General features: G+C 40.7%; 1 protein-coding gene across 2 annotated transcripts in view; it reads right to left on the reverse strand.

Moving 5' to 3' along the window:
* LOC311040332 (NACHT, LRR and PYD domains-containing protein 3-like) overlaps positions 1-25,093 on the reverse strand; it is a 32,147-nt gene that overhangs the window by 4,466 nt on the left and 2,588 nt on the right. For both annotated transcript variants that reach the window (XM_084050545.1, XM_084050544.1), the window contains 11 exons: positions 24,727-25,026; positions 23,927-24,217; positions 23,256-23,540; positions 21,511-21,600; positions 19,608-19,670; positions 18,693-18,731; positions 16,741-16,797; positions 8,280-10,059; positions 6,828-7,001; positions 4,337-4,483; positions 4,107-4,153 (listed from right to left, as the gene is read on the reverse strand). In XM_084050545.1, the coding sequence (XP_083906671.1) occupies positions 4,107-4,153; positions 4,337-4,483; positions 6,828-7,001; positions 8,280-10,059; positions 16,741-16,797; positions 18,693-18,731; positions 19,608-19,670; positions 21,511-21,600; positions 23,256-23,540; positions 23,927-24,217; positions 24,727-25,026 (3,273 nt within the window). The remainder of the gene's footprint in view (positions 1-4,106; positions 4,154-4,336; positions 4,484-6,827; positions 7,002-8,279; positions 10,060-16,740; positions 16,798-18,692; positions 18,732-19,607; positions 19,671-21,510; positions 21,601-23,255; positions 23,541-23,926; positions 24,218-24,726; positions 25,027-25,093) is intronic.

The following is a 25,093-nucleotide window of genomic DNA, read 5'->3' on the forward strand; positions in this document are numbered from 1 at the left end:
TGTCCCGTTCCCAATCTCCTCACCTGGTCGTCATCTGCAATCACCTCCAGAGGCTACAAAAGCCTGGCTTGCATGCAGCTCGGCGCCAGATCTTCACCAGTCTATGGTTGGTAAAGTATAGCCAGTCAGACTTAGATTCCAGTGTGTTAGAGCTATAGCCAGTTTAACTTTACGCAGTTACTGTGCACTTTCCCTCCTTGTGAATCTATTACTGACCCTGCTTCTCCTCTCTTCTCCAGTGTCCGGGATTCTCTGCTGAGTCGTGCCCACCTACGGAGCCCACACCCCTCTTCCCCCCACCTTGTTATTTAACCTCCTGTTAATAAACTCGCCCGGGTGGGCTTTAACCCTTTATTGCCTCCTCCTTGCTGTGCGTTTGGGTCACACACACACACGGGTCATAACATGTTTGTTGTCACTGTATATGTATATATATATGTATGCACATACGTGATGTGAGCAGTGGGGGGGGTTATGTTTTCTATTAGCGGTAACAACGGCTCTACACTTGACTGTGTGTGTTTGTCCGTCCGAGCACGGCCTCTGCAGCTGATTGCAGCAGGACACAGTGCAACACATGCGCCACTTAAAGACGTGCACGTGCACACACACACACACACACACACACAAGCCAGCACTGCACATGTGCGAGGCAGCACTGCACACGTTCGCGCGCACACACACACACACACACACACGTGGGTGCGCAGACTTGACCGGGTGTGTTTGTGTGTTCGTCCGCACACAGCCTCACAGCTGCAGCTGATTACTTTATAGTAAATAAAGTAAGTAATACTTAAAAGTACACATCAAATACAGTAGTACTGCTTCAACACTAGCACACACACATCGAATAGAGTACCGCCTGCATGCCAGCGCCTACACATCAAATACATTAGTACCGCCTGAATGACAGACACACTCATCAGTAGGCAAGAACACAAAAAACTAATAAACTCCACGTTTATCTTTCATTGTGATTTAAAGCGCACCTTGATGGTAAGCAGAGGCTGCTTTCATGTTCTTTCACCCCTGGTTAAAGGCAATGGTTTAATCCAGAGTGATTTGATAGGTCGTAACCACAGTGGGTCGTACGGTACTAAAATTACAACAAGATATCCGGAGAGAGAGAGAAAAGTTTTGGGAACCAGCAGCAACACGAGGAAAGGCAACGCACATTGCAGAGGAATATGAACTGATTTTACTGCTCATAAACAGTATAGCAGGAATTATGTTTAACAGTAAATAGCGGGTTTTTGGTGTTTTTGTTATCCCGAGAGGACACAAAATGGACCCTCAATGGCCGGCCGTCACGGGTGTGTCCCTAGCCTGGTAAACCCTCCCTCCGGAAATCTCATTTCCATTTGATTTCAGGAAGGAGTCTGGCATGAACGCCCATTCTGCAATATTGGGGAGTTTCCAGCGAAATCAGGACCTAACCGCGCCTATCAGCGTTGTCGCTCATCGACAAAAGACGAACGGCAGCCATTGTTGTTGTCCGAGTGCCGTCACTTCTTAGTTTCGTTCTTAAAACGGTCTCAAACTTCTTTTTTGAGGCACGGAATTTACTATTAACATATCGTTTGGATAGAATTTAGTTGTTTAACTTCATATATGTGGTCAATTAATCATGACAGAGCCTATTTAAAAATATAAATTTAGAGAACCGGCAGGGGCGGGTAGTGACACGCATGTATCCCAATAAGGCAACCTATTTTCGGCATGGCCGTCCCAAAAGTCCCGTTGCGTCACATAGTCTGGAGCTCGTCAAAATGAACTGCTGATTGGCTGAAGGGGAAAAACGATCATTGGTTGAAGGGGTTGTCAGTCAACGGTATTACTCCCGCCCAACTCCAGCCCACAGCCAATATTGCAGAATGAGCAATCATGCCAGACTCCTTCCTGAAATCAAATGGAAATGAGATTTCCGGAGGGAGGGTTTACCAGGCTAGGTGTGTCCCTGCTTTTACTCGTACAGTTCCAGTTGTCTCCCCCCCGCCCACTCATGCCCGACAGTCCCGCAACACGGTGCTGCTGCTTTGCCAATGTTTATAACAGAGTTTATTTATTTCTGATTTATATATATTATATTCAGTCCACATATAAATACAATACATATTTTAAACATAATCATCTTTGTCATCACAGTACTTTATAGCAGTCTCTGCATTCAGGCATGCACAGAGACACATTAACTATGCTTAGCTTTTGAGACAGATGAAGTGTGCAATATATTCCAATGTATATAATTGTATTATGTTTATATCATACTGTACAACACAATAAAGCCAGCGGCTTGTTGTTCACATGTAGGCTACTGTAGGCTACTGTATGACTAGGCTATGTGCAATCTCTTACATGTAGTTACTTTATCAGCTGAAGTTCTATAATTCAGCATTATGAAAATGTGTCTCTCTTCAACAAACTGAGACGTGTGTGTGTGTGTGTTAAATGTGTGTGTGTGTGTGTGTGTGTGTGTGTGTGTGTGTGTGTGTGTGTGTGTGTGTGTGTGTGTGTGTGTGTGTGTGTTAAATGTGTGTGTGTGTTAAATGTGTGTTACATGTGTGTGTGTTAAATGTGTGTGTTAAATGTGTGTGTGTTAAATGTGTGTGGCCGGCGGGCGGGGAACGAGAACTGGAACTGTACGTGCAGTGCAAAGGCGCTAGGGACGTGTCACAGGTCCATTTGGTTACACTCCCAGAGTTAAATTAACACCGGTAAATGAACACTGGAGGGGTCCCTGTGTATATCTGTTGTATGCAGTTCGGCCCGGGAAATACAGTATGTGACAAACTGTGAGAGCCCAACATTTTAATGAACAGCAGCAGCTGCCTTTTTCTCTTCATTAAATATTATTGGCTATAATTCATGAACAACAATTCTACCTTTTCACAGCAGTTGTGCTCATTCTGTTTTTCAAAGTGACTGTCCCACTCAGCAGTTATTGATTGTATTTAACATATTAATTTGGAATGAGCAATGCCTTTGATGTGAGGATGAGAGGTGTGCTGATTAGACAGACTGACAGCTGCCGCAGCACTTCATTTAGCCTGCTTTATCCTGTTGGATTCATTCAACATATATGCTTCATATAGCCTACATATAGCCTGTTGCTGGCCGCCACAGAATCTAATTATTAGGCTAATATAAAAACAAGAGGCTTCAGGGGGAAATGATCGATCGCTTTGTAACTCCAAGTAAGTTTCAATCACTTTGGTTTATGAACAAAGGCTTTGATCTAAAATGGTAGTTGATAGCCTACTGGACACATGGTAATCCACACGGCAGTAGAAAACATTTAGCCTCCCTCCTGAAAGACTGTTGACTTCATTATTTACTGTAGCTCCAACACATTATTGGCTGATGATAACTGGCACAATGAATTAATAATCAGACTTTGAAGATAACAGAGAGAGAGTTTGAATGGCAGACATCCCTTCAGAATTACGTGCAAGACCGGGTATCATGCATCCTGCGCAGCGTGCCCATAGAGTTATGATATATTGTGTGCCACGCTTAACTGTCCGACCAAATATGACCTAAACCTATCCCTTTAACCACTTTCAACCTGGAGGAGTCACTATGTTGGGCATGTCATTATAGGCAAAACCTTTCAAAAATAACAAATAGAATATCTATTTCACTCAGTCTGGCCTGTGCCCTGAGATGAGTTTGACATCCCTGATTTAAACCTATATCAACACTTGTTTCATTAAAGAGAAGGTAGCATTAATTCAAGTACTTCTGTTTTGTGTGCTCTTATAGGCCAGAGGGTTTGCATTCAGAGAGGAAGTGATGAAAGCTTTGAGAAGTAGGTATTCAGTAGCTTGATGAATATATCAACCTTAGTGTATAATTCTAGAATCCTACAGTATGTGGACACCACAGATAGGCGGGGTTCACCCATCTAAGCTGGTAATTTGTAATAAAACCCAGGAAGTAAGATTCTGTATTATTTTTGGTAAATAGCAACGTATTATAGTTGGGGTTATTATCGTCTTAATTCACAGTAGGATGTGAATGAATGAATGTCACATGCTGCTGTGTATATGAGCTGTTCATCTAAATTCATCTGATTTCATGAATAAAACAGAATGCACACTTACACTTCCTCAAGCCTGGTTTCAGCATCTTTTCTCCACCATGTTCCACACTGAGGGTGAAGGAGAGACAAAGTCAGGCCTGTATATTCTACTACTGTAACTAGATAATAGAAACAATGATTGATAACAATGTTCACCATCAAACATTAAACATTGCTATACATCATCACAGTATGATTTCTATACTCTAAACATACTAGAACACATTTGAGTGGCAGCAGGTCTCTCCATACCTGAGAGCCTCCAGTGGTAGAGCAGAGAGTTGATCAGTGTCTCCTAGGTGATTGTAGTTTAAGTCCAACACTTTGAGATGGGAGTTGGATCTCAGAGCTGAGACCAGATAAGAACAACCTTCCTCTGTGACCAGACAGCCTGACAACCTATAGTGCGACACACACACACACACACACACACACACACACACACACACACACACACACACACACACACACACACACACACACACACACACACACACACAATGATGTTAATATTCTAAAAGGACATGAACACACCTGCATGTGATGTGATGCTAATGTTCTAAACATACCTGCTACTATATGCTATCCAAACAGTATTATGTACATATATATATTCTTTGATTACATTTTTGACCCGTTTCTATACTGTTTTCTTTCTCTCTTGCTCTTATTCTACCTCTATCTCACACAAACAATTGTCACCCTCTTCTTTACACCTGTAAACCTGTGACACACACACACACACACACACACACACACACACACACACACACACACACACACACACACCACACACACACACCCCCACACACACACACACACACACACACACACACACACACACACAGTTTTCATTCATCCTCCTGTCCACATGTCGAAGTGTCCTTGGGCAAGACACTGAACCCTACACTGCCTCCAATGTTTCGGTCGGCGCTAGCTTGCCACCATTGGTGTGTGAATGTGGGAAAAGTGGGGACGCTGGCGTCGAATGTTCGCCGCTCCACCTCCCAATGCCCCCTCCCTGAATGAATGAATGAACCATTCTAAGAGCGCTTTGAGTAAGTTTGAGTACTTAGAAAAGCGCCATAAAAATGCAATTCATTATTATTATTATTATTTAACTCTGACCAATCTTCCTGATTTTCTATTTACAAAAAAGGGATATTTTAACACATCGGGTGCCAAACACGGTCTGAACCGTGTGTTTACATAGTGGCGGTTCGGTGCCGAACACGGTCTGAACCGTGAGTTTAGTCTTTTTCGTTTTTCTCCGCGCGGGCGGGGCTAGAGCAGCTCTGGGAGCACCCATTGTAATCCTGCGAAGGAAGTGCCAGATCGCTCACCGGAAACTTTCCCATGCGCTTCCTGTCTATTTCCTACTTTGAAACGCCTATATCTCCGAATCTGTTTCCTGTGTGGAAAACCGGTCATGCGTGATCCCCCCCGTTGTAACTCGCGAGGGAAATGTTATGGTTCCAGGCTGTAGCCAGGCTCATGGCACAACATGAATCGATGCTTTTGTGTGGATTTGCTCGTCGCGGAGTCTACAGATTTAAACAGTAAAGCGCAGTCAATGGGGAGAATGCTGGCACCCAACGCAAGTTGTTATGAAAAAACGCTGGCACCCGATGTGTTAATATGGAACTATTGGAGACAATATATTTCTATTAGAACCCACAGAGACACCCATGCAGTGCCAGGTCAGTGTTATGGAGGGTCTCACAGCACACCACTGCTCCAACTGGGCCACACTTTGCACAAATATTGCTCAGTGGTCATTGGGATTGCTGCTTTACGCACCGTTAATGTATTTTAACACGTTGTTTGTTACATAAACAATTGTATTGTTTTTTTTGCCCCACATTTTGGCCAGTAGGCGGGCAGCCTGTTGCACCACATTTGGTTACATATTGAATTATGTTTATTAGTTGTAGGCTATACCTGATGTAATGACAGCTATCAAATACAACTCACTGATGTCATTCAGAGGGTGTCACTGATTACATCCCACATGTTCTTCTAATGGTTTTGATTGTCTGTCAGTGTTTATGTCATTCATAAAATCACTCTACAAGTGATCCAGACAAGTTCTCTGTTGTCCCAAATGTGTGTACCATTTGTCATTTAATATCATGTAGACAAGGTTACTGAGCACAATCATTTTCCAATATTGGACTAATTTATTCCCAACTTCTTCCCAACCATTGAACGTTTTTATTGTGGGAAATGAAGAGGGAATAACTCACAACTTTGTTTATTCTCCTCTATCTAGCCTATAACTCATTCATTCAAACCAATGTTACATGTGCATGCACACATCATTTGTTTTCCTTATTAAATGAAAACACCACCCTGGATTCACAACACATTCTCTAATTACTTTTTCCTTTTCAGAATTAAAACTACATTGCTGCCTACATGTATACAAATACATGATCAATACAAATTACAGTCAAAGCTGATGGGGACAGCTGGGAGGAGGCCTGGTAGTGTCTGTAGTAGAGGGGGGCTTTCACATAGGAAGGGGCCAAACTTTTTTTCTAGTTCAAAGAATCAATGGTCCAAACTTGTGAAACTTAACAAGTTGTCTTTGCATTCGACAGCTTGGCAGATATTATACTATATACTATTGTCTGTGCCCCTAACACACACAAACAGACCAAAAAAGAAAAGTAATTAGGATAAGCTCCATGTGTAATTACTCCAGAATTGTCATCTGTTGAACAGGTTCATGAATACTGACCTGAGGGTCTCCAGTGCACAGTGTGGACTCCCCAGTCCAACGCAGAGCTTCGTCACGCCTGAATCGCCCAGATCATTATTGCTTAGATCCATTTCTTTCAAACCAGAGGAGCTGGAGCTGAGAACTGATGATAACTCCTCACAGCATCTCTCTGACAGGTTACAGCCACTCAGCCTGAAGAAACAGTGGTGATTACATCAATGTTTCTATTTTATGTTTCTGTTTAAGAAACATCATTATACATGAAACATATCCAGTTATTAGTATTAGTGGAAAAAAGTAGTTAGTATTTGTATTTTATCATTACTTCTGTGGATAATAATACAATCAGTTGGATGGGGGTTATGGTTATCTCCAATTTTGTTAATCTCTATCTATCTGTAAGTAAAATAAGTCAAGAACAGATGGCCAAGATTTCATGGAACTTAGAGGGTAAATTCAGTCAGCCATGACAGGATGATTAAAGTTGGGTTCAAATAGCCTGGCTACTGCTGGCTATTGTGTACATTATAGATTTTAGATATAGATACTATGTCTGGATTATGGAGTGTCATTGGCACTGCAGCTAGCCACCATAATAATGTGTCAATACAGAACATGCACACGTGCTCGCCTTATCCGCTCGTCTGGTGTAGCTGGTATGAATTGGAGCTTTACAAACACATACGTGCACTAGGGCTGGTAACTTTCCTCAGAAATATTGTTCTTAAAATGGGCAGATATTCGAATATCTTTGAATATTATTATTATAAAAACTTTAGCTGCTGTTTATGGTTGTAATTATAAATATTTCCATCCCCCCATAGCAATCCACACAGACGGAAGATAAACGAGGGACGAAAGACAGGCAGACAGAGCTTCCTACATGCATTCCCCAACTATTAATCATTCTGATTAATGGATGTGTTTGATATTGAAATGGAAGCCTTGTAATGTTATTTAGCCTTTTTTTGGAGCATGGTTAAATCAAATAATTTGATTTCATGGTCAGTCACTTCATCCTGGCACTGTATTATAATAGTAGGTCAAATATTAGCCTTCCCAAAAGTCAGGCTCATCCGCCGCCTATGCACACACACGTGCAAAAACACACGTACGCACGCACACACACTTTATTACTTTATGTTAGTCTATGTTTGAGCAAGGTTCCTAATTTTCTTGGATAAGCTGAACTAGTTTATGAAAAGTTCCACTGATTTAAATTGATTTTCTCCTCAGTTCTCTTAGAGGCCAACTCAATCAATCAATTCATCAATTTAACCCTTCCATCCCTATTTTGTTCATTTTTCTAAAATAGCTGATCTACAAGCCCACAACAAATCATGAAGCAACAGGTTGTGGGTCAGCATTTTTTGCTATTTGCTATAGGACTTAAGTGGTTAAATGATTGTATTTTATTTCCTATAACAGAAAAAGTATACATTAAAGGTATCCAGTTATCAGTTCACCTACAGAGCTCTATTGGAGACTTTGATCACTGGCAGCAGCCCCAGAAGAGCCTCCTCTGAAGCTTGGAATTTCTTCAGGTCAAACACATCCAGTTCCTTTCCTGATGACAGCAATATGAAGACCAGAGCTGACCACTGAGCAGGAGAGAGTTTTTCTGTGGAGAGACTTCCTGAGCTCAGGTACCGTTGGATCTCCTCCTCTAAAGAATCATCATTCATCTCATTCAGACAGTGGAACAGATTGAAGCTTCTCTCTGAAGAGGGATTCTCTCTGATCTTCTCCTTAATGTACTTGACTGTTTTCCGATTGGCCTGTGACTTACGTACTGTATGTCCCAACAGTATTTTTAAAAGAGTCTGATTGGTTTTGACTGAGAGGCCCAGCAGGAAACGGAGGAACAAGTCCCAGCGTCCATTTGGACTCTGTATGGCCTTGTCTACAGCACTGTGGTAGAGGTGGTTTAGCTTGGGTTTGCCTCTAAATAGCTTGGACAGCACGGATGTTGTTTCTGGGTTTGACAGTAGGTTGACACCTGTGTTGATGAAATGCTGAAAGACATAAACAGCAGCCAGAAATTCCTGGACGCTCAGATGGACAAAGCAGAACACTGTTCCCTCGCACCACCCATGCTTCATCTTTTGAAACATCTGTGTGAACAGTCCTGAGTAAACTGCTGCATCTTCAACGTCTATGCCACACTCTTTCAGGTCTGATTCATAGAAGATCAGGTTGCCTTTCTCCAGTTGTTCAAACGCCAGTTTCCCCAAAGACAGAATGGCCTTACGATTGTCTGTCTTACAATTACAATACTTCACATTCTTGTGTTTGGACTGAACATCTATGAAGTGGCTGTACATATTAGTCAAGGTCGTTGGCAGCACTCCTTTGTTCTTTGTTTTCAACATGACCTCCAGAACTGCAGCACTGATCGAACAGAAGACTGGGATGTGACACATGATGTGGAGGCTTCGTGATGTCTGGATGTGCGAGATGACTGTTTTGGCCTGGTTCTCATCATCACTGAATCTCTTCATGAAGTACTCCTCCTTCTGGGGGTCAGTGAACCCTCTCACCTCTGTCACCCTGTGAACATACTCTTTAGGGATAAGAGTGGCTGCTGCAGGTCGTGTGGTTATCCAGATGCGAGCAGATGGAAGCAGGTTTCCATTGATGAGATTGGTCAGCAGGAAGTCCACTGAGGTTGGCTTTGTGATATCAGTACATATCTCATTTTTCTCAAATGAGAGAGGAATCCTCCACTCATCGAGGCCATCAAAGATGAACGCAACTTTGGACTCTTGTAAGATGCGGATTCCTGCTTCCTTGGTTATACCAAGAAAGTGATGAATAAGCTCTACCAAGCTGTAAATATTGTCCTTCACCAAATTCAGCTCTCGGAAAGTGAATGGAAATATGAAGTCGATATCCTGGCAGGTTTCGTCTTCTGTCCAGTCCAAAGTGTACTTCTGAGTTAAGACTGTTTTACCAATGCCAGCCACTCCCTTTGTCATCACTGTTCTGATCTGATCTTGTCCAGGTAAAGGCATAAAAATGTCTATTAACTTGATTGCTGTTTCTGGTGTTTTCTTAGATGCTGTTTGAATCTGTATGACCTCATGTTCCTTATTGACCTGTCCACTCTCTCCCTCTGTGATGTAGACCTCTGTGAAAATCTCATTCAGAAGTTTTGGGTTTCCTTGTTTTGTGATCCACTCCAGCAAATGCTCAAACTTCTTCTTCAGTTTAGACTTGAGTTGTCGCTTGCACACAGCAGCAAGAGATTCTAAATGACAAAAGAAAAGAGGACATTAGTAAGTGCATGATACCGTAAATGTGGTCTTCAAATGAAATCTTGGTAGAGATGCTCCGATTACGATTTTTGGGGCCGATCACCGATAACTGAAAACAGTTATCTGCCGATCCCGATAACACCGATTACAGCGTCAAATCCATAAATTCTTCTATTTATTCTGTTACTGTAGCAGCATTTATATATTAATGATTCTTCTTACACAACATTGAGATTGCAGATTATAAAAATGAGGAGATGAGAAAGTATCATGAATTGACAACCGTTTTATTGCAGGCTGAGGCAACGTGCAATATTTCAGTTCACACTAGAGACACAACTTGGAGCTTTACAGTAAACTGTAGCTTTCCTTTGGTAAAATAAAAATAAAAACCTCAAATATTATGTGTACAACACACAACATGTGCACCAACAGACAACTGTAAACATTTCACTCAGTCTCTACAGACTCTCTATTAGAGACACAACTTGGAGCTTACAGACTGAAGTGTAAACTGTAGCTTTCCTGTGGAAAAAATGTATTCAATCTTTAAAAAAAAATAGATTATGTGCACATTCTGCACAACACACATGTGCACCAACAATAAACATTTCACTCTCTCTAGAGGCTCTTTCTTATAGAGATCAACATGGGAGAAAAATAAAATAAATACATCATAAAATAAAAATGAGAATAACTAATTAACTGTCACATGTGCAACATTCTCTCTAGAGACACTCTCTTGGAGACAGAACTTATACTGTAGCTTTCCTGTCAAAAAGTAAACTCAAACTGCAACATAAATAGCATATTTATGTTGCATAAATAGGCTATAGCAAAAATACAAAATATAGTAACAGTTTGTCTCTGCATGTTAGCAGGAGCTAACAGACAGAATAATAAGTGGGCAAACAAGTTCACAGCAATAAACAAACAAAAAACATTGATCTAATATCTGTGTAGGCCTATTATCTATCTAACCATTTCAGCTGAGGTAGTTTCTGTGGCCTTTAGAGAGTAGGGAGAGAGCCATGGGCAATAAGGTGCACAGTAAATACAAAAGAAGAAAAAAAACATTGCAGCTCTATCTGTAGGCCTGGCTAATGGCTATATCTCCTGTAATTATCACAGCTGAGGCATTTCTTGTGACTTTTAGAAAGATAGGGAGAAAGGGGGGGGGTTGGAGTTCAGACACAAAGCTTACTTCTTCTGATTAAGCAGCATGAATGGCAGATTTACCTTGGTAAATATAAGCATCTCGGCATTTTTGGGGGTTAACCTGTTCCTCTTCTCATCTACAATAAGTCCTGCTGTACTGAAAAGGCGCTCACTATCTAAGCTTGTGCAAGGTGCACAGAGATAGGATCGTGCTGCTTGTGAGAGAGCAGGGAAGCGGCCTTTATTGGCCTACCAAAAAGCAAGTGGCTGTTCGTTGTCTGGGATAACTGGCTCTGATAGATACAGAGTTATCTCAGATGATGTTGCGTTGTCAGCAGCTTCATGTTGCCCATCTTCAGCCAACAGTTCAGCATACATAGCATGCAAGCCAGTTAGTGGTACCTTCTGTGGGGGCTCGGCGTCTGAGCCACTCGCTGCTGAACTCTCCTCACCAGTCTGTTGCTCCTCTGCAGTGGCCAGGACGTCAGAAAGCAGCCCGCGTATCTGTAGCTTGAGGGCGGCGTGGAAAAATCTGTCTTTATACCTATCAGAACAAAACAAAATTAAACATTCATTATTAATTCATCATGATGGACTTCAAATGTCAATCTTAACTCATGTTTTGATTAGTCATGGGCTTGCCTGGCCTCATAGCATAGTCCAAATGTGTTTTTATTCTATAGTTTATATTAAGTACTCATTTGTAAATCAAATTTAGGTGAATTTGAGTGAAATGCAAACCATCCTATTCTACACTACAGGATAGCACAACACAACACTATTGTTCAATGTTATCTTTAAGCATAGCCCCTTTTATCAATCATTTAGGCTTATCTCAATTGCCTACCCCTGATTTAGGCCAAAGCTACTAGATAATCATAATAATAATAAATGTCTCTCTTCCCACTCTCTCTCTCTCTCTCTCTCACACACGCACGCACGCACGCACGCACGCACGCACGCACGCACACACACACACACACACACACACACACACACACACACACACACACACACACACACACACACACACACACACACACACACACACACACACACACACACACACACACACACACACACACACACACACACACACACACAGAGGAATGTGACGTTCTCACCTTGGATCTAGGGCTGTAGCGAGGGTGTACAGACGCTCTGATTCAAGGCCACTGAATCTCTTCTTCACAGCTTCCAAGAGGGTGGCTTTGGTTGTTTTCACACCATGGTCACTCTCTTCTGTTTTCTCCAGAAGACGAATTAAAGCTCTGACGGATGGAATAACATCTGCAGCTGATGCAGTTGATTTGCTTATCTTTTTTGTGAGCTCGTCAAAGGGGTCAAGCAGTGAAATCATATTTTCTACCAATTTCCACTGGCTGGTGGTGAACCCGGCTGGTAAAACATAGTCAGCTGCATAAGAACATAGGGCACGTTTCTGTTCCAGTAAACTTTTTAGCATAGCAACAGTAGGGGAGAGTGAGGTAATGTGAGACACAGGGTAAAGTGAGACACCCCCCTTATCACCTGACCACAACACCTGTGTGGTCATATGACCATTACATTTTGAAGCCCCTCCCATTTCCCACTTACCATGGAGGAGAGGACCTCATTGTGCTGTAGTAAGCATGTTTTTTTCACTAAAATATGTTTTTTGCATGTAAAAGTAATTTTTTGGGCTGTCAACATAATCAGCTGTTGTGTCAAAGAAAATTGATTCAGGTAGAAAAACGTATGTCATGCATGTTGATGAACTACAAACCTATACATCCATGTAATTAATGCTAATTGAAGATTAGCCAGAATTGCTAAAAGTGGTCCTTTTCACCAAAATGTGGCTGTGGGGTAAAGTGAGACAAATGGCTTGGGGTACAGTGGGAAACTGTCTCAAAGTTAAGTTTAGTACTTAAACATAGTTTAATCTAATATTGGTTTGATAATCCAATTGGTTTGATAATCTAATATTGGTTTGATTGGTTAAAACTGGTTTGTCTCGGTTGGGGTAAAGTGAGACACCTTCCAATTGTGTAGAGCAAAATGTGCTTAATGACCAATTGCCATGATTCTGTTACTAGTCTGACATTAGTTCTGGAATGTGTGGTTGTCAAGCTAGCTGTCGGTATTCTAACTGTTAGAACATGTGTTTTTATGGTAGTTTTAAACTCAAAAAAGTAAGTGGATCAGTTTACCCCATAGATTTTTCTGGTTTGTCTCGGTTTACCCCAGACCTGGGGTAAAGTGAGACACCAAAAAACTTTTTTTTTAACAATCATATTTTCACTGCCCTTTGTCTTGAATACATTCTGATAATTTCCATTGTTAGGAAACATCCCAAATGTATGGGAAATGTGAACATTTTACTGATATATCATTTTAGCTCACCTAGAGGGGAGAAATGTAAAAAATGTCTCGCATTACCCCACTCTCCCCTACTGTTCCACCGGGTGGGGACGTCCTGCTGTAGCCGTTTGAGTCGATATTCCGTGCCGTTAATTTCTTTCTGAATATCGAACAGTCTGGAGCAGGCAAGATTGGAATGTTTAAAATGACCAACGATGCGTCGCCCAATTGCGATGATATCAATGATGGCACGCTGTGCCAAAACGCCCTCATTCACAGCGAGCTGGAGTGTGTGCGCCATGCACGGGAGACTTGGGAAACCTGCATCCCTCATAGCCTTCTCCATATTCCTAGCATTATCCCGTAAAATGACGTGCACTTTTTTCTTTGGGATCCCCCATGCTGCGAACATGGCTCTGAAAGCCTCAGCGATAGTTTCCGCGGTGTGTGACCCAGAAAACTCTTGTGAGTGAAGCACAACTCTGTTCATCTCGAACTTCTCATCAATAAACTGCGCAGTTAGGCTTAGCATGGACAAAGGAGACACACTTGAGCTCCAAATGTCACTCGTGAAGCCGATTGACGCGATCTTGTCGTCCTCCATAAGCCTTTCGATGTGCCTGTATATGGTCATATATAATTCCGGCAGGCAAACATCAGTGAAATGTTTACGACCTGGGAGCGTGTATCGTGGATCCAAGCTGGAAACGAGGCGTTTGAACCCGACATCTTCCACAACAGACAGCGGCTGATGATCGAGGCATATGAATTCCATTACTTTTTTATTTAATTCTTTTTTTTTCTTGCTGTCGTCTCTGTAGGGATTCTTTTGATTCAATGTCTGTTACGGTCAGCTGAGTGAGTGGCGTTTGGGTTGCTGCTCGCTCTTTCTCTTTCACTGCCTTAGCGCTCGCTAATATTTTATACTCGCCATATTCCTTTGTGTGATGATCTCTCAAATGTCTAATGAGGTTTGGTGTTGCAATACTTTGGAAGCAATCCTCCACGAGGTACCTCCTTCGCACACACATTACAAACGGCAAACTTTAGGTCCTTCTCCAACACTTTGTAAAACTTCCAGACCGGCGACGCCATTGTTGTTTTTGTTTTTCAACCACATGCGCCGCAGTGTGAAGAGACTAGAGTCGCTCTTTCGGCACTGACACACCCCCTTAGGAAACTTGGGAGGCAATGAAATTTCATAACATGGAGAGACAGCCATGCACTCTATAAAATTCACTATATTGAAACGTCATCTGATCGGCCTGTTTTTATCGTTTTTTTTTATAACTCCGATAAAAGCCGATAGAGGCATTATCGGCCGATTGTAATCGGTTGCCGATTAATCGGAGCATCTCTAAATCTTGGTAATGCTAAAGTTAAAAGGGGATTGTGTCTGCTGCTGTAGTTGCTGAGCTACGGAAGTCTTCCATTTGATGTCAGATTGTCAAAATCATTGACCAAACATCAATTAAAGAACAGGGCTGTTCTTATGTTGTGTGATTAATCACTAGTATTCACAATTAATCACATTGAATTACAATTATCCACACATCAATCACACATTTCTGTTGACTAACATGAGTGGATTAAAGACCACGCTTGCCTGTCAAGCGATAATTTGATAATTCACATCATAATATTAGTCATATTGATGTGACTGCTATTGTGATTACTTAGGTATATTGTGATATATTAGGTACTGTTACTATGGCCACACACACACACACACACACACACACACACACACACACACACACACACACACACACACACACACACACACACACACACACACACACACACACACACACACACACACACACACACACACACACTCTTTATAACCTCAGACAGCTGAATTGTACCCCCACAACTTTGCTAGCCCCTCTCACAACCCTGTGAGAGGGGAGAGATGTATGGAAACGCCAAGGTTTCCATACCAACAAATGACAATTAAATAACAGACTCTATGAAAGCCCTGTAAAGCTCATGCCAAACAAGCTGGAGATGGAGAAGGTTCTTAGGAAGAGCTTTCAGGATGCTAAATGCACAGAAACAGCAAGGAGGTGTTGTTACTTGACAGCTGAGCTGATAGCAGGAAGGTGCAGCAACAGGTGACAATCAAGAGTGATCGTATATTAGGACTTTTTGAAAGGACAAGGCAAAAATGTCCTGGGGACTTGTTTCCACTGTGGTCCTACATATTCAATTCATCAACTGAGAATTAAACGAAGTAGAAGTCAAGATGGAAAAGACAGCAATCCTACTATAATTCTAGTAACCTCTGTCCGTCCGTTTGTAGTGGTGAGTGACTGAGTAGGTGAAGCTACCCGGTTCTCCTCAGTGGCTGGACCAATTGCTCTGATTTTGCACACAGCCATTCATTCACCATCTGAACGCAACTGTGAAGCCCGTTTTTCAATTTAATCAAATCTCAGCTTCTTATTAGCGTTTATGTGTCAAACAATGTCGCCATGGTTACGGGTCTGCCCAGCTATGGGACGAACTGGCTCCCGGGTTGCCAGATCATGTGTGCATATCCCCCCACGCATGCGTCGACCGGGTATGGTCTAGTGTCTCTAATTAAAACAACATTTAAAACTACAGTGACATGATTAAACTCTGAACACATTTAGACCGGGAAACCCTATACGTAACTATACCTTTCAATCCGGGAATCCCTTTTGGGGTTCTTGTTGCTATGTACAGTATGTATATAGCAACATAATTGTTTTTTCATTTTTTAATAAATATTTGAAGTTTTTCAGAAAACATGAGTCAGGATTTAGAAGGCGTTTTTAGAATCAGCCTCAGGTCTAAATGGGTTAAACTCAGACACTGACAGAGAAGCAGTGAACAGGACAGACTGTGAATCGAACAATTACAGTATGAAAGTCATAAGGAGAATGTTGTCAGTCAATAGTTGTTTTAGGAAGGAGCTCCTGTCTCCAACAGAATTCAGGAGAGATCAAGAGAAAATGCCACAGAACGAAATACAAACATCTGTGGGGAGGTGGGGGGGGGGGGGGTTGGAGAGGGAAAGTGAGGGGTGAAAGAATGATAAAAAGAGACAAAGATAAGCAAATACAAATAATTAAGAAATATCAGTTAAAATAATGACATAATAAAGTAAACCATAGACAGGAGTAACAGAGGAGAAACAGACATACCATGTGATGACTCACTGCTCACGTTTGATGTTGGATCATCTGTCATTTGTGGAATTTCTATGACACACACACACACACACACACACACACACACACACACACACACACACACACACACACACACACACACACACACACACACACACACACACACACACACACACACACACACACACACACACACACACACACGTCAGCTATTTACATGAACAAATGAGAGCCTGTTCTCTGGGTATGATGTAAACTTGGAGCTCTGTATCCAGGAGAAATACAGTGAATTTTAAAAAGGGAAACACAGATGGAGAAATGTCCGTTTCATGTGGAGCACAGACTGTCCTCATCATCATCATCATAACCTTTATTTCAACTCGGAGTACAGTTGAGGGCAAGCCCTCATTTTCAATGTAGCCGAGATATAACATAATCAGCATAATCAACATGAATACATTTACATACATCAATTAATTAATAATCAGACAATAGAAATACTCAGTATTTCAACGAAAGAACTGGAACATTAAATAAAACAGTTACAGCCTGGTACAAAGGTGCTGGAAACCATTGCTCTATATTGACCCAATGAGGGCAGTAGTCTGATTTTTAGGGACTTCTGAAGCTCATTTCAGGCAGATGGTGCACTAACAGAGAATGCTGCCTTGCCTAGCTCTGAATTCACAAATGGAACCTTGAGCGTCAGGAAGTCACTCGAACGGGTCTGGTGGGTACTAGGCTTCTGATCCAACATATTACAAATATATGGGGGGAGCATTCCTGAGATAGCTTTAAAAATAAACAGATACCAGTGCTTATCACGCCTCACAGAGAGTGAGGATAAGCCTGCGTTCTCATAAAGAGTACAGTGATGTGTACCATAACTGTCACCAGTTACCCACCTTAAGGCAGAGTGGTATACTGTGTCGAGGTGTTTTAGAGTTGAAGGGGCAGCAATCCTATAAATAATGTCCCCATAGTCTAACACAGAAAGGAAGGTGGATTCAATAATAGTTTTTTTGCAGGATGCAGGAAAGCACGCTTTATTCCTATAGAGAAAACCAATTTTCTGTCTTAGTTTAGTGACAAGGTTTTCGATATGATATTTAAAAGATAATTTTTCATCCAGCCAGATGCCAAGGTATTTATACTCTGAGACCCTCTCAATTTTAGAGCCTCCTAAGCTGAGCTCTGCAGGAGGGGATTTGATTGAGGGGATTACTTAATTGATTCCTGCACGTTTAGGACTTACAATGTGGAAATTCCCGCACACATCCATAGCCATGTGTTAAAAACAGCGCTGCTTCCAGCCAGGCCTTCAGCATTCACGGTGATGAATATTATTCATCAACGTTATCAACAATATTATTCATGGAAGCGGCGCTGTTTTCCATCCATGCAATCAGCTGTCTCTTCTTCTCTCTCCTCTGGCTAATGTTTACACGTATTTAAACTTCATTGTACGGCGGTGTCGCACCAAAATGAGCAGATCTACAAGCTTGCGACGCATCTATTCGTACAACGAAGTATATCAGTAAAAACGTACGGATCTATTGACGTTCAACTGTTATTCACCCCCACCATGAAGGTAATATAATAATAATAAACTTTATTTGTATAGCACCTTTCATGACATGACATGCAGCTCAAAGTGCTTTTCAGAGCGAGAATACAATTACAGTTACAACTAATTTAACAATAAAGCAGAAAAGAAACAATGGAGTGAAATACTTGCTTATTGAAGATGCACTTAAGTAAATACAAACAGTATGCCTATTTAAGTCTGCAAAGATATGTTAATTAGCAGGAATGTGGCACAATATAAAAGTAAAAACAGTGCTCTGTTGGTATAATATAGTGTTAAGTTTTGAGATACACATCATTTACAGTAGGTGAATAAGGAGGACCCATTTCATTTAGATTAAAACATTTGTACATTAGCAGTAATGATCAGGACTTACCATAATTTTCTTCATCAGGTGCATCATACGTTTTCACCACTGAGTAGAGAGGAAAAGGAATAGAATGTGAATAAAGTATATTATTACAACAGAATTGCAGTGGCAGTGCCCTGGGTTGGCTCCCATGTTAGTTATGGTATGACACCTCTTATTCCCAGAGATGCTATTCTAAATGGCCATATAAGGATATGTGCTAAAGATAATAGACCTGATGAAGACCGACAGTGGTCGAAACGTTGCCTAACAAATACAAAACAGACTCTTCCATTGGGAGCTCAAACGTTGTGCGGACTTCCCTTATTTTTTCTCAAAGATAAAAAGAAAGATTATGCTGACTGGTTGAGTTAAGAACGTCCATGTATGATGTCAGCTGTGACCTACTCTTCATGGACATGACAACAAGAGCCAGGTACAAGTCTCACAGACACAAGGGTAGGAGAACATAACAGCTACAGTTAAGTAAGAAATAGCAATTTGGTTTGAGGTTGCTGACAATGCATTTAGAGTATATTCAACAAAGTTGAATATAGGGGAAATAGATTACATTTGACAGTCTAAATCCTGCCACTATAGTATCCAAATACTATAGGCCAAATGTCCCGAGTTAAGCGTGCTCTACTGACAATTAAATAGTTTAATGAAAGGAAGAACGGGTGCCGACTCACAACAAACAGTCTTTAAGGCCTGAGAGCCAAACGCGTCTGTTTGTTTGTCAGGCTGCTGTTGCGGTGTATTAAAAAAGGCCAAAGAAAATCTGTGAGAGCAGACTGTTATGGTTGTTATGCTCATCCCTTTTATTATCATTTTCATAATAACTATACTATTTTAGAATTATTATTATATATTTGTTGGTAGTTCAACTCCAGACCAAGTCACATCACAAACTGATCAAATAAAGTTCTCAAACTCCCTCACCTTCAAGAACAAACTCGGCCCCATGGTGTGATGTTTCACCATGGGTCTTTTCCTTGATATAATCTGAGATGAAATGCAAACACAGTGATGACATAATTACATAACATGACAGTGATATGTGGTTTCAATTGTTGACTTGTTCGCGCGCGCGCGCACACACACACACACACACACACACACACACACACACACACACACACACACACACACACACACACACACACACACACACACACACACACACACACACACACACACACACACACACACACACAGGAGTTGAACTAAGAGCTGGGCGAAAATCGTGATACAATTAACGTCGATAGGATGATAAACGTCGGGCATTAATACTTGGTATGTTTTACCAAAACAACAAACAGTCTATTGTCGCTTAATATTATGGAAAGTGATCGAAAAGGACATAACGAGTGCAGTTTATAACAGAAGATGATTTGGAACTGATTATGAACTCAAACGGAGCTGTCTCATCTTTGAAGAATGTCATAGAAAGCTGTAAATTCTCTGTCTGCAATGACAGAAAGAGAATCAAATACAATTAGATGCCATTCGACATGTTGTTTTTTACAATTTAATAGTATTAAGTATACTGTATATATTTATAGTACTGTATACTGAAAGTGTTATATGCCTCAGGCCACGGACCCCCATTTGCTATGATTTCTATCAGTGGAACCCCAATCTACGCTACACTGTAAACTCCTCTGAGTGAGTTCAATTCAGACTGGGTCCAAATGGACCATTTGATTCCATTTGTACACTCTCAGAGTTAACAGTAGGCTAAGGGTCCATTAAATATGGTCCCATTTGTACACACTCAAGAGTTAAAGGACAACTTTGTTTTTTTACAACCAAGGTTTATATTTTAGCTTGTAATTAAAGTAAATAAATGATGAGTGTAATTTTTTTTTCATTTACTGCTTTCTATAGTTTTAGCATTTTTTGCGATATTTTTTACAGTGGGCGGGGGCATTCTGTCCGGTGGCTAAATATGCCTTTTTTACACAATAAAAAAGGTCCGGCTGTCTGAGATGGCCAGATGTGAGTTATTGGGGGCTAGAAGAGCTACTGTAAATAATAATAAAGAAAACGCCGGGTTAATGTGTTAAAAAAATACATATTTAGCCACCGGACAGAATGCCCCCGCCCACTGTGAAAACACTGTAAAAAAGATTGTGAAAATTGCTAAAACTATAGAAAGCAGTACATTTAAAATTTTTAACACTCATCTTTTATTTACTTTAATTACAATCTAAAACATAAACATTGGTTGTAAAAAACCAAAGTTGTCCTTTAAATTAACACTGAGGATTTTACAATGTATATTGGGGTTCCAGTGCCAGAGATAGAAATCATGTCAACAATCAATCATTTAGCTAGAACCTCCCAAGGACCCCTAATTAGCAGTGAATGAACTCTAATGAACTAATGAACCCTCTGGTTCCTTAAGGCTTTAGTCATTATCAGGAAACTCTTCAAGCTGGCAGCATTATTAAATGATATCAAGATAAATATCGCTTATCGATCAATAAGGAAAAAAGGTAATAGTTTTTGCCATATCGCCCAGCCCTAGCGCACGCGCACGCAGACGCACAGACGCACAGACGCACACACACACACACACACACACACACACACACACACACACACACACACACACACACACACACACACACACACACACACACACACACACACACACACACACACACACACACACACACACAGCACTTAAAATTAAAGGCAGTGCAATGTGTGACAAACTAAAGATTAAATGTGATGTTTGCTGGTGAAATTGCATGTGCTGTACGGTACTAGCTATGGAGCAGTAACACTGTAAGCATGTTGTATGTTATGTGTAACTTAAATCAATAGAGAAACGTACCACGGAATATCACACCCAGCACCACCGTTAGGAGTGTAAGGACGACACCAACAATAACACATCCAGTAATCCGTCTCACGACGGTATTTCCTTAAAAGAGAGAAAGAAAAAGATATAAACCCAGAGATGACAAGGGGTAGGGGGGATTTGGGGGGCAACTCTAATATTTTACACTTTAATATCTGTCCTTCCAGCCATCCATTGTAACTACAGTACATACACATATCTATGGAGTCATTGGAGTGCATGTCATTTAAACAGTGATTAGGAGAACTGTACTATTATTCTGTACATCCAAGGACCACAATGGAAATAAGCTCTCATAGCTTTATTGTGTTTATATTTATTGTGTTTCATCCTTTGAACAGATATAAAAACATGCATGTTTATGCATAGGAATTTAATAATATTGACAAAATTCCCATGCATAAACATATATATTTTTTCATCTGTCCAAAAGATGAAACACAATAAAGCTTGATATGAGAGCTTATTTCCATGTGGTACACTTTGCATACCACTGTAGAACAGCGTACCACTGTTCTAACTGACGGCACCACCAGACACCCCATGAAGTATCATTTCTTTTTGGTCAATCAATAAATGTCTATCAATCAAAATGTGTGCAGTTGTAACAATTTTAAACACTTTCTTGGCAGTGTGACTGTAACATTGTGCTGGAATATGACTGTAACATTCTGCTGGAATATTTGTTTCAAAATATTAAATTAATGTCATGTGTATACACAATTCCTTTACATGCACCATTTTTCCTGAATGTATTTCTATTTTATTATATTTTTTACTTTATTTAAATTTTTGTAGGGCATGTTTATCCCTATAGAATCAGTGTCTTCCTATTTTCAAACATAATATTTGAGGGGTTTTCAATGTTTTATTACAGTGTAGACAGGCAGTCTACATGGTAGAGAGATGGGAACAGATATGACATGAACCAGACTCAAACTCAGGTCCTTGTGACAAACAAGGAGCATTTGGTCAGTGTTCTAACTCAGTGGTTCTCAAACGTTTTCATATCAAGGACTCCAAATTAATATGTATTTAGCCATGGACCCAAAAATGGTGACAGGGATCCCCATATAAGATTTGTGTTGTTAAAACGTTTCCAAAATATTCACAAATGTTTCAAGATTGTTTTGAAAATAGCAGATCTACTGTAGCTTGCAGATATACTATTTTTATGTATATAGGGTTAAAGTGGTTAAACAGATTTTTATATATTAAACAAAATTATCTGGAAACCCCCTGGAACCTCCTCAAGGACCCCTGGGGGTCCCTGGACTCCACTTTGCGTACCACTGTTCTAACTGACTGCACCACCAGACACCCCATGAAGTATCATCTCTTATAGCTGCAACCATGTAGCATCAACAGAGGTGATTATGAATTAATCTACACGGCTCAATTAGTTTTTATATTGTGTTCTAATCATTGAATCAGTGAGGTGTTCTCTGGCCTAGTAGCCTGTGAACTAACAACGCAATGAAGTTGTTTTATTGAGAAGGTTCAGGGGACAATAAGAATCACCCACACGTTTCAGCAAAGTGTCTTCTTCATGGCGTTCTCAAACACAAAGACACACTGACTATATTCAGTAAAGGAACCAGCCATGTAGAAAGTGGCAGAGGTCTACTCTATAGCGTCTACATGACCAGTGTTTTTATGTTGATGCTGTAATGCACTAATTACATTTATACACATTGTGGAGTAAACTACATACGTACCTTTAAACGGGTTGTCACAGGGATCACTCTGATTCACACTGATTGGGTTCTTCATTTCACAGAATAAATGTTCAACCTCCTTGGTGTCATCGTTGGTGATATTCAGCTGTGCAGAGTTCTGTCCAGAGTCAGACACCATCCATTCCCCTTCATCTTTCTTCCAGCGATAGGTGACCGGACCTGAATCTGTGATGTCTCCTTCACAGACCAGTGGGCAGCTGGTAGATGGAGGTGAACGAGGTGAACAACGTGACTTGACAACCACTGATGGCTTTGGGACATTCTCTGTTGGGAAAAAGAATGAACACAGCTTAAAGACTTGATACAAACATCTCTCACCAGGAGGCGCTGTTCTCTTTGAAAAACTTCCTATCTGACTGAGAAGATTCTATATGTCTTCTACTGAGTTTTTGTTGCAACAATAATAAGGGCATATGCCTTGATGAAGACTGTCGAAACATGTTTACAATTTAGCCATGTAATAAACCCAGAAAAAGGCTCCATATCTGAAAGGTTGGTTAGGGTTAGGAAGGGACTAAATCTAATCAGATCCTTGGATTAACACTAACCATAACGATTAAAAATGTACTTTTCACTACTTACTTCTGTGACTAAAAAGACAGGTAGTCTACATAAAAAAACAGCCTTTACTGGACACAATTCATACTTACTGATAACATCAATCTTGTAAGTCTCACTCTTCAATTTGTCATCTAACACCATGAAGTAATGTCCGCTGTCTTCTTTGGTCATATCTCTGATGGTGATGAATCCCGTTGTTTTATTCAGTTGTGTGCGGCCTTCATATGTCCCGTAGACATATTCAACAGAGGAGCCCAAATTCCACTCTGCCACCGTCTCTACTTTGGATGATTTATACTTGCATAGGATGAGAGTGACGGGTTGTATGTTAGGATCTGGAGGCAATTGAAGGCTTCCTTCCAATGGTATGTACTGTTGTTCTGTGGAGAAAAAGATTTCAGTCAAATTAAAAAGATAATCACACACCATAGAGAATTGGCGCAAATGAACTCCATATGTTAATGCTTCTGTATTTCATGCATTGCATTTTTTCACTCCCTCCCTCTCATTATATGAATCACCATAACTAATTGTGAGGTGGTCATCCTACTGATTTAGACACTGATTCACTAACCCTTAATCTTCCGCATTGTCAATAAAGAATATTTATAAGAAAACATCCTTCCATTAATAATAACAAATACATTTTTACATTTTCTGTTCTGACTGGACAGATGTGTACTGAAAAATGTAGATTATGATTAGGGTTGGTATTTATTTATTTTTAAATAGAAATCGTTGGGAATGGGAATCGTTAATGAATCAAACCGTTAAGAGGGAATCAATAAGGAGCCGGAAGCGTTAAAATCCTAATGGATCCCAATCCTAATTATGATAGAAGTACGACACATAACCATGACATTTATCCTTTACAAAAAGTCACACTTACTGATCACTTTAACCTTGTAAATCTTGTTCTGAGGTCGACCGTTTAACTCCACAGAATATTCTCCACTGTCTTCTATGGTCATATTGTTGATGATCAACTTTCCAGTGTCTTTACGCAGTTCTGTGCGGTCTCTATATGTCCCATAGTAATCCACATCAGGACCAAAGCCCTGATCCCATTCTGCTACCTTATTGGGGCCATGTTTCCACAGGATGCCAGTGATGGGTTCAGTAACAGAGTTAGTATCTGGAAGCAATTGAAGGACTCCTTCCAGTTGTATGTATATCACATCTTGTTGGTCTGTGTGGAGAATCATATTTCAGTCAAGATAAGCAGTAGGTAATGAGAGATTTAGTACGGTGAAGAG

This window comes from Gymnoscopelus microlampas, assembly GCF_963454915.1.
Source record: "Gymnoscopelus microlampas genome assembly, chromosome: 24".
In the NCBI taxonomy this organism is placed as follows: Eukaryota; Metazoa; Chordata; class Actinopteri; order Myctophiformes; family Myctophidae; genus Gymnoscopelus; species Gymnoscopelus microlampas.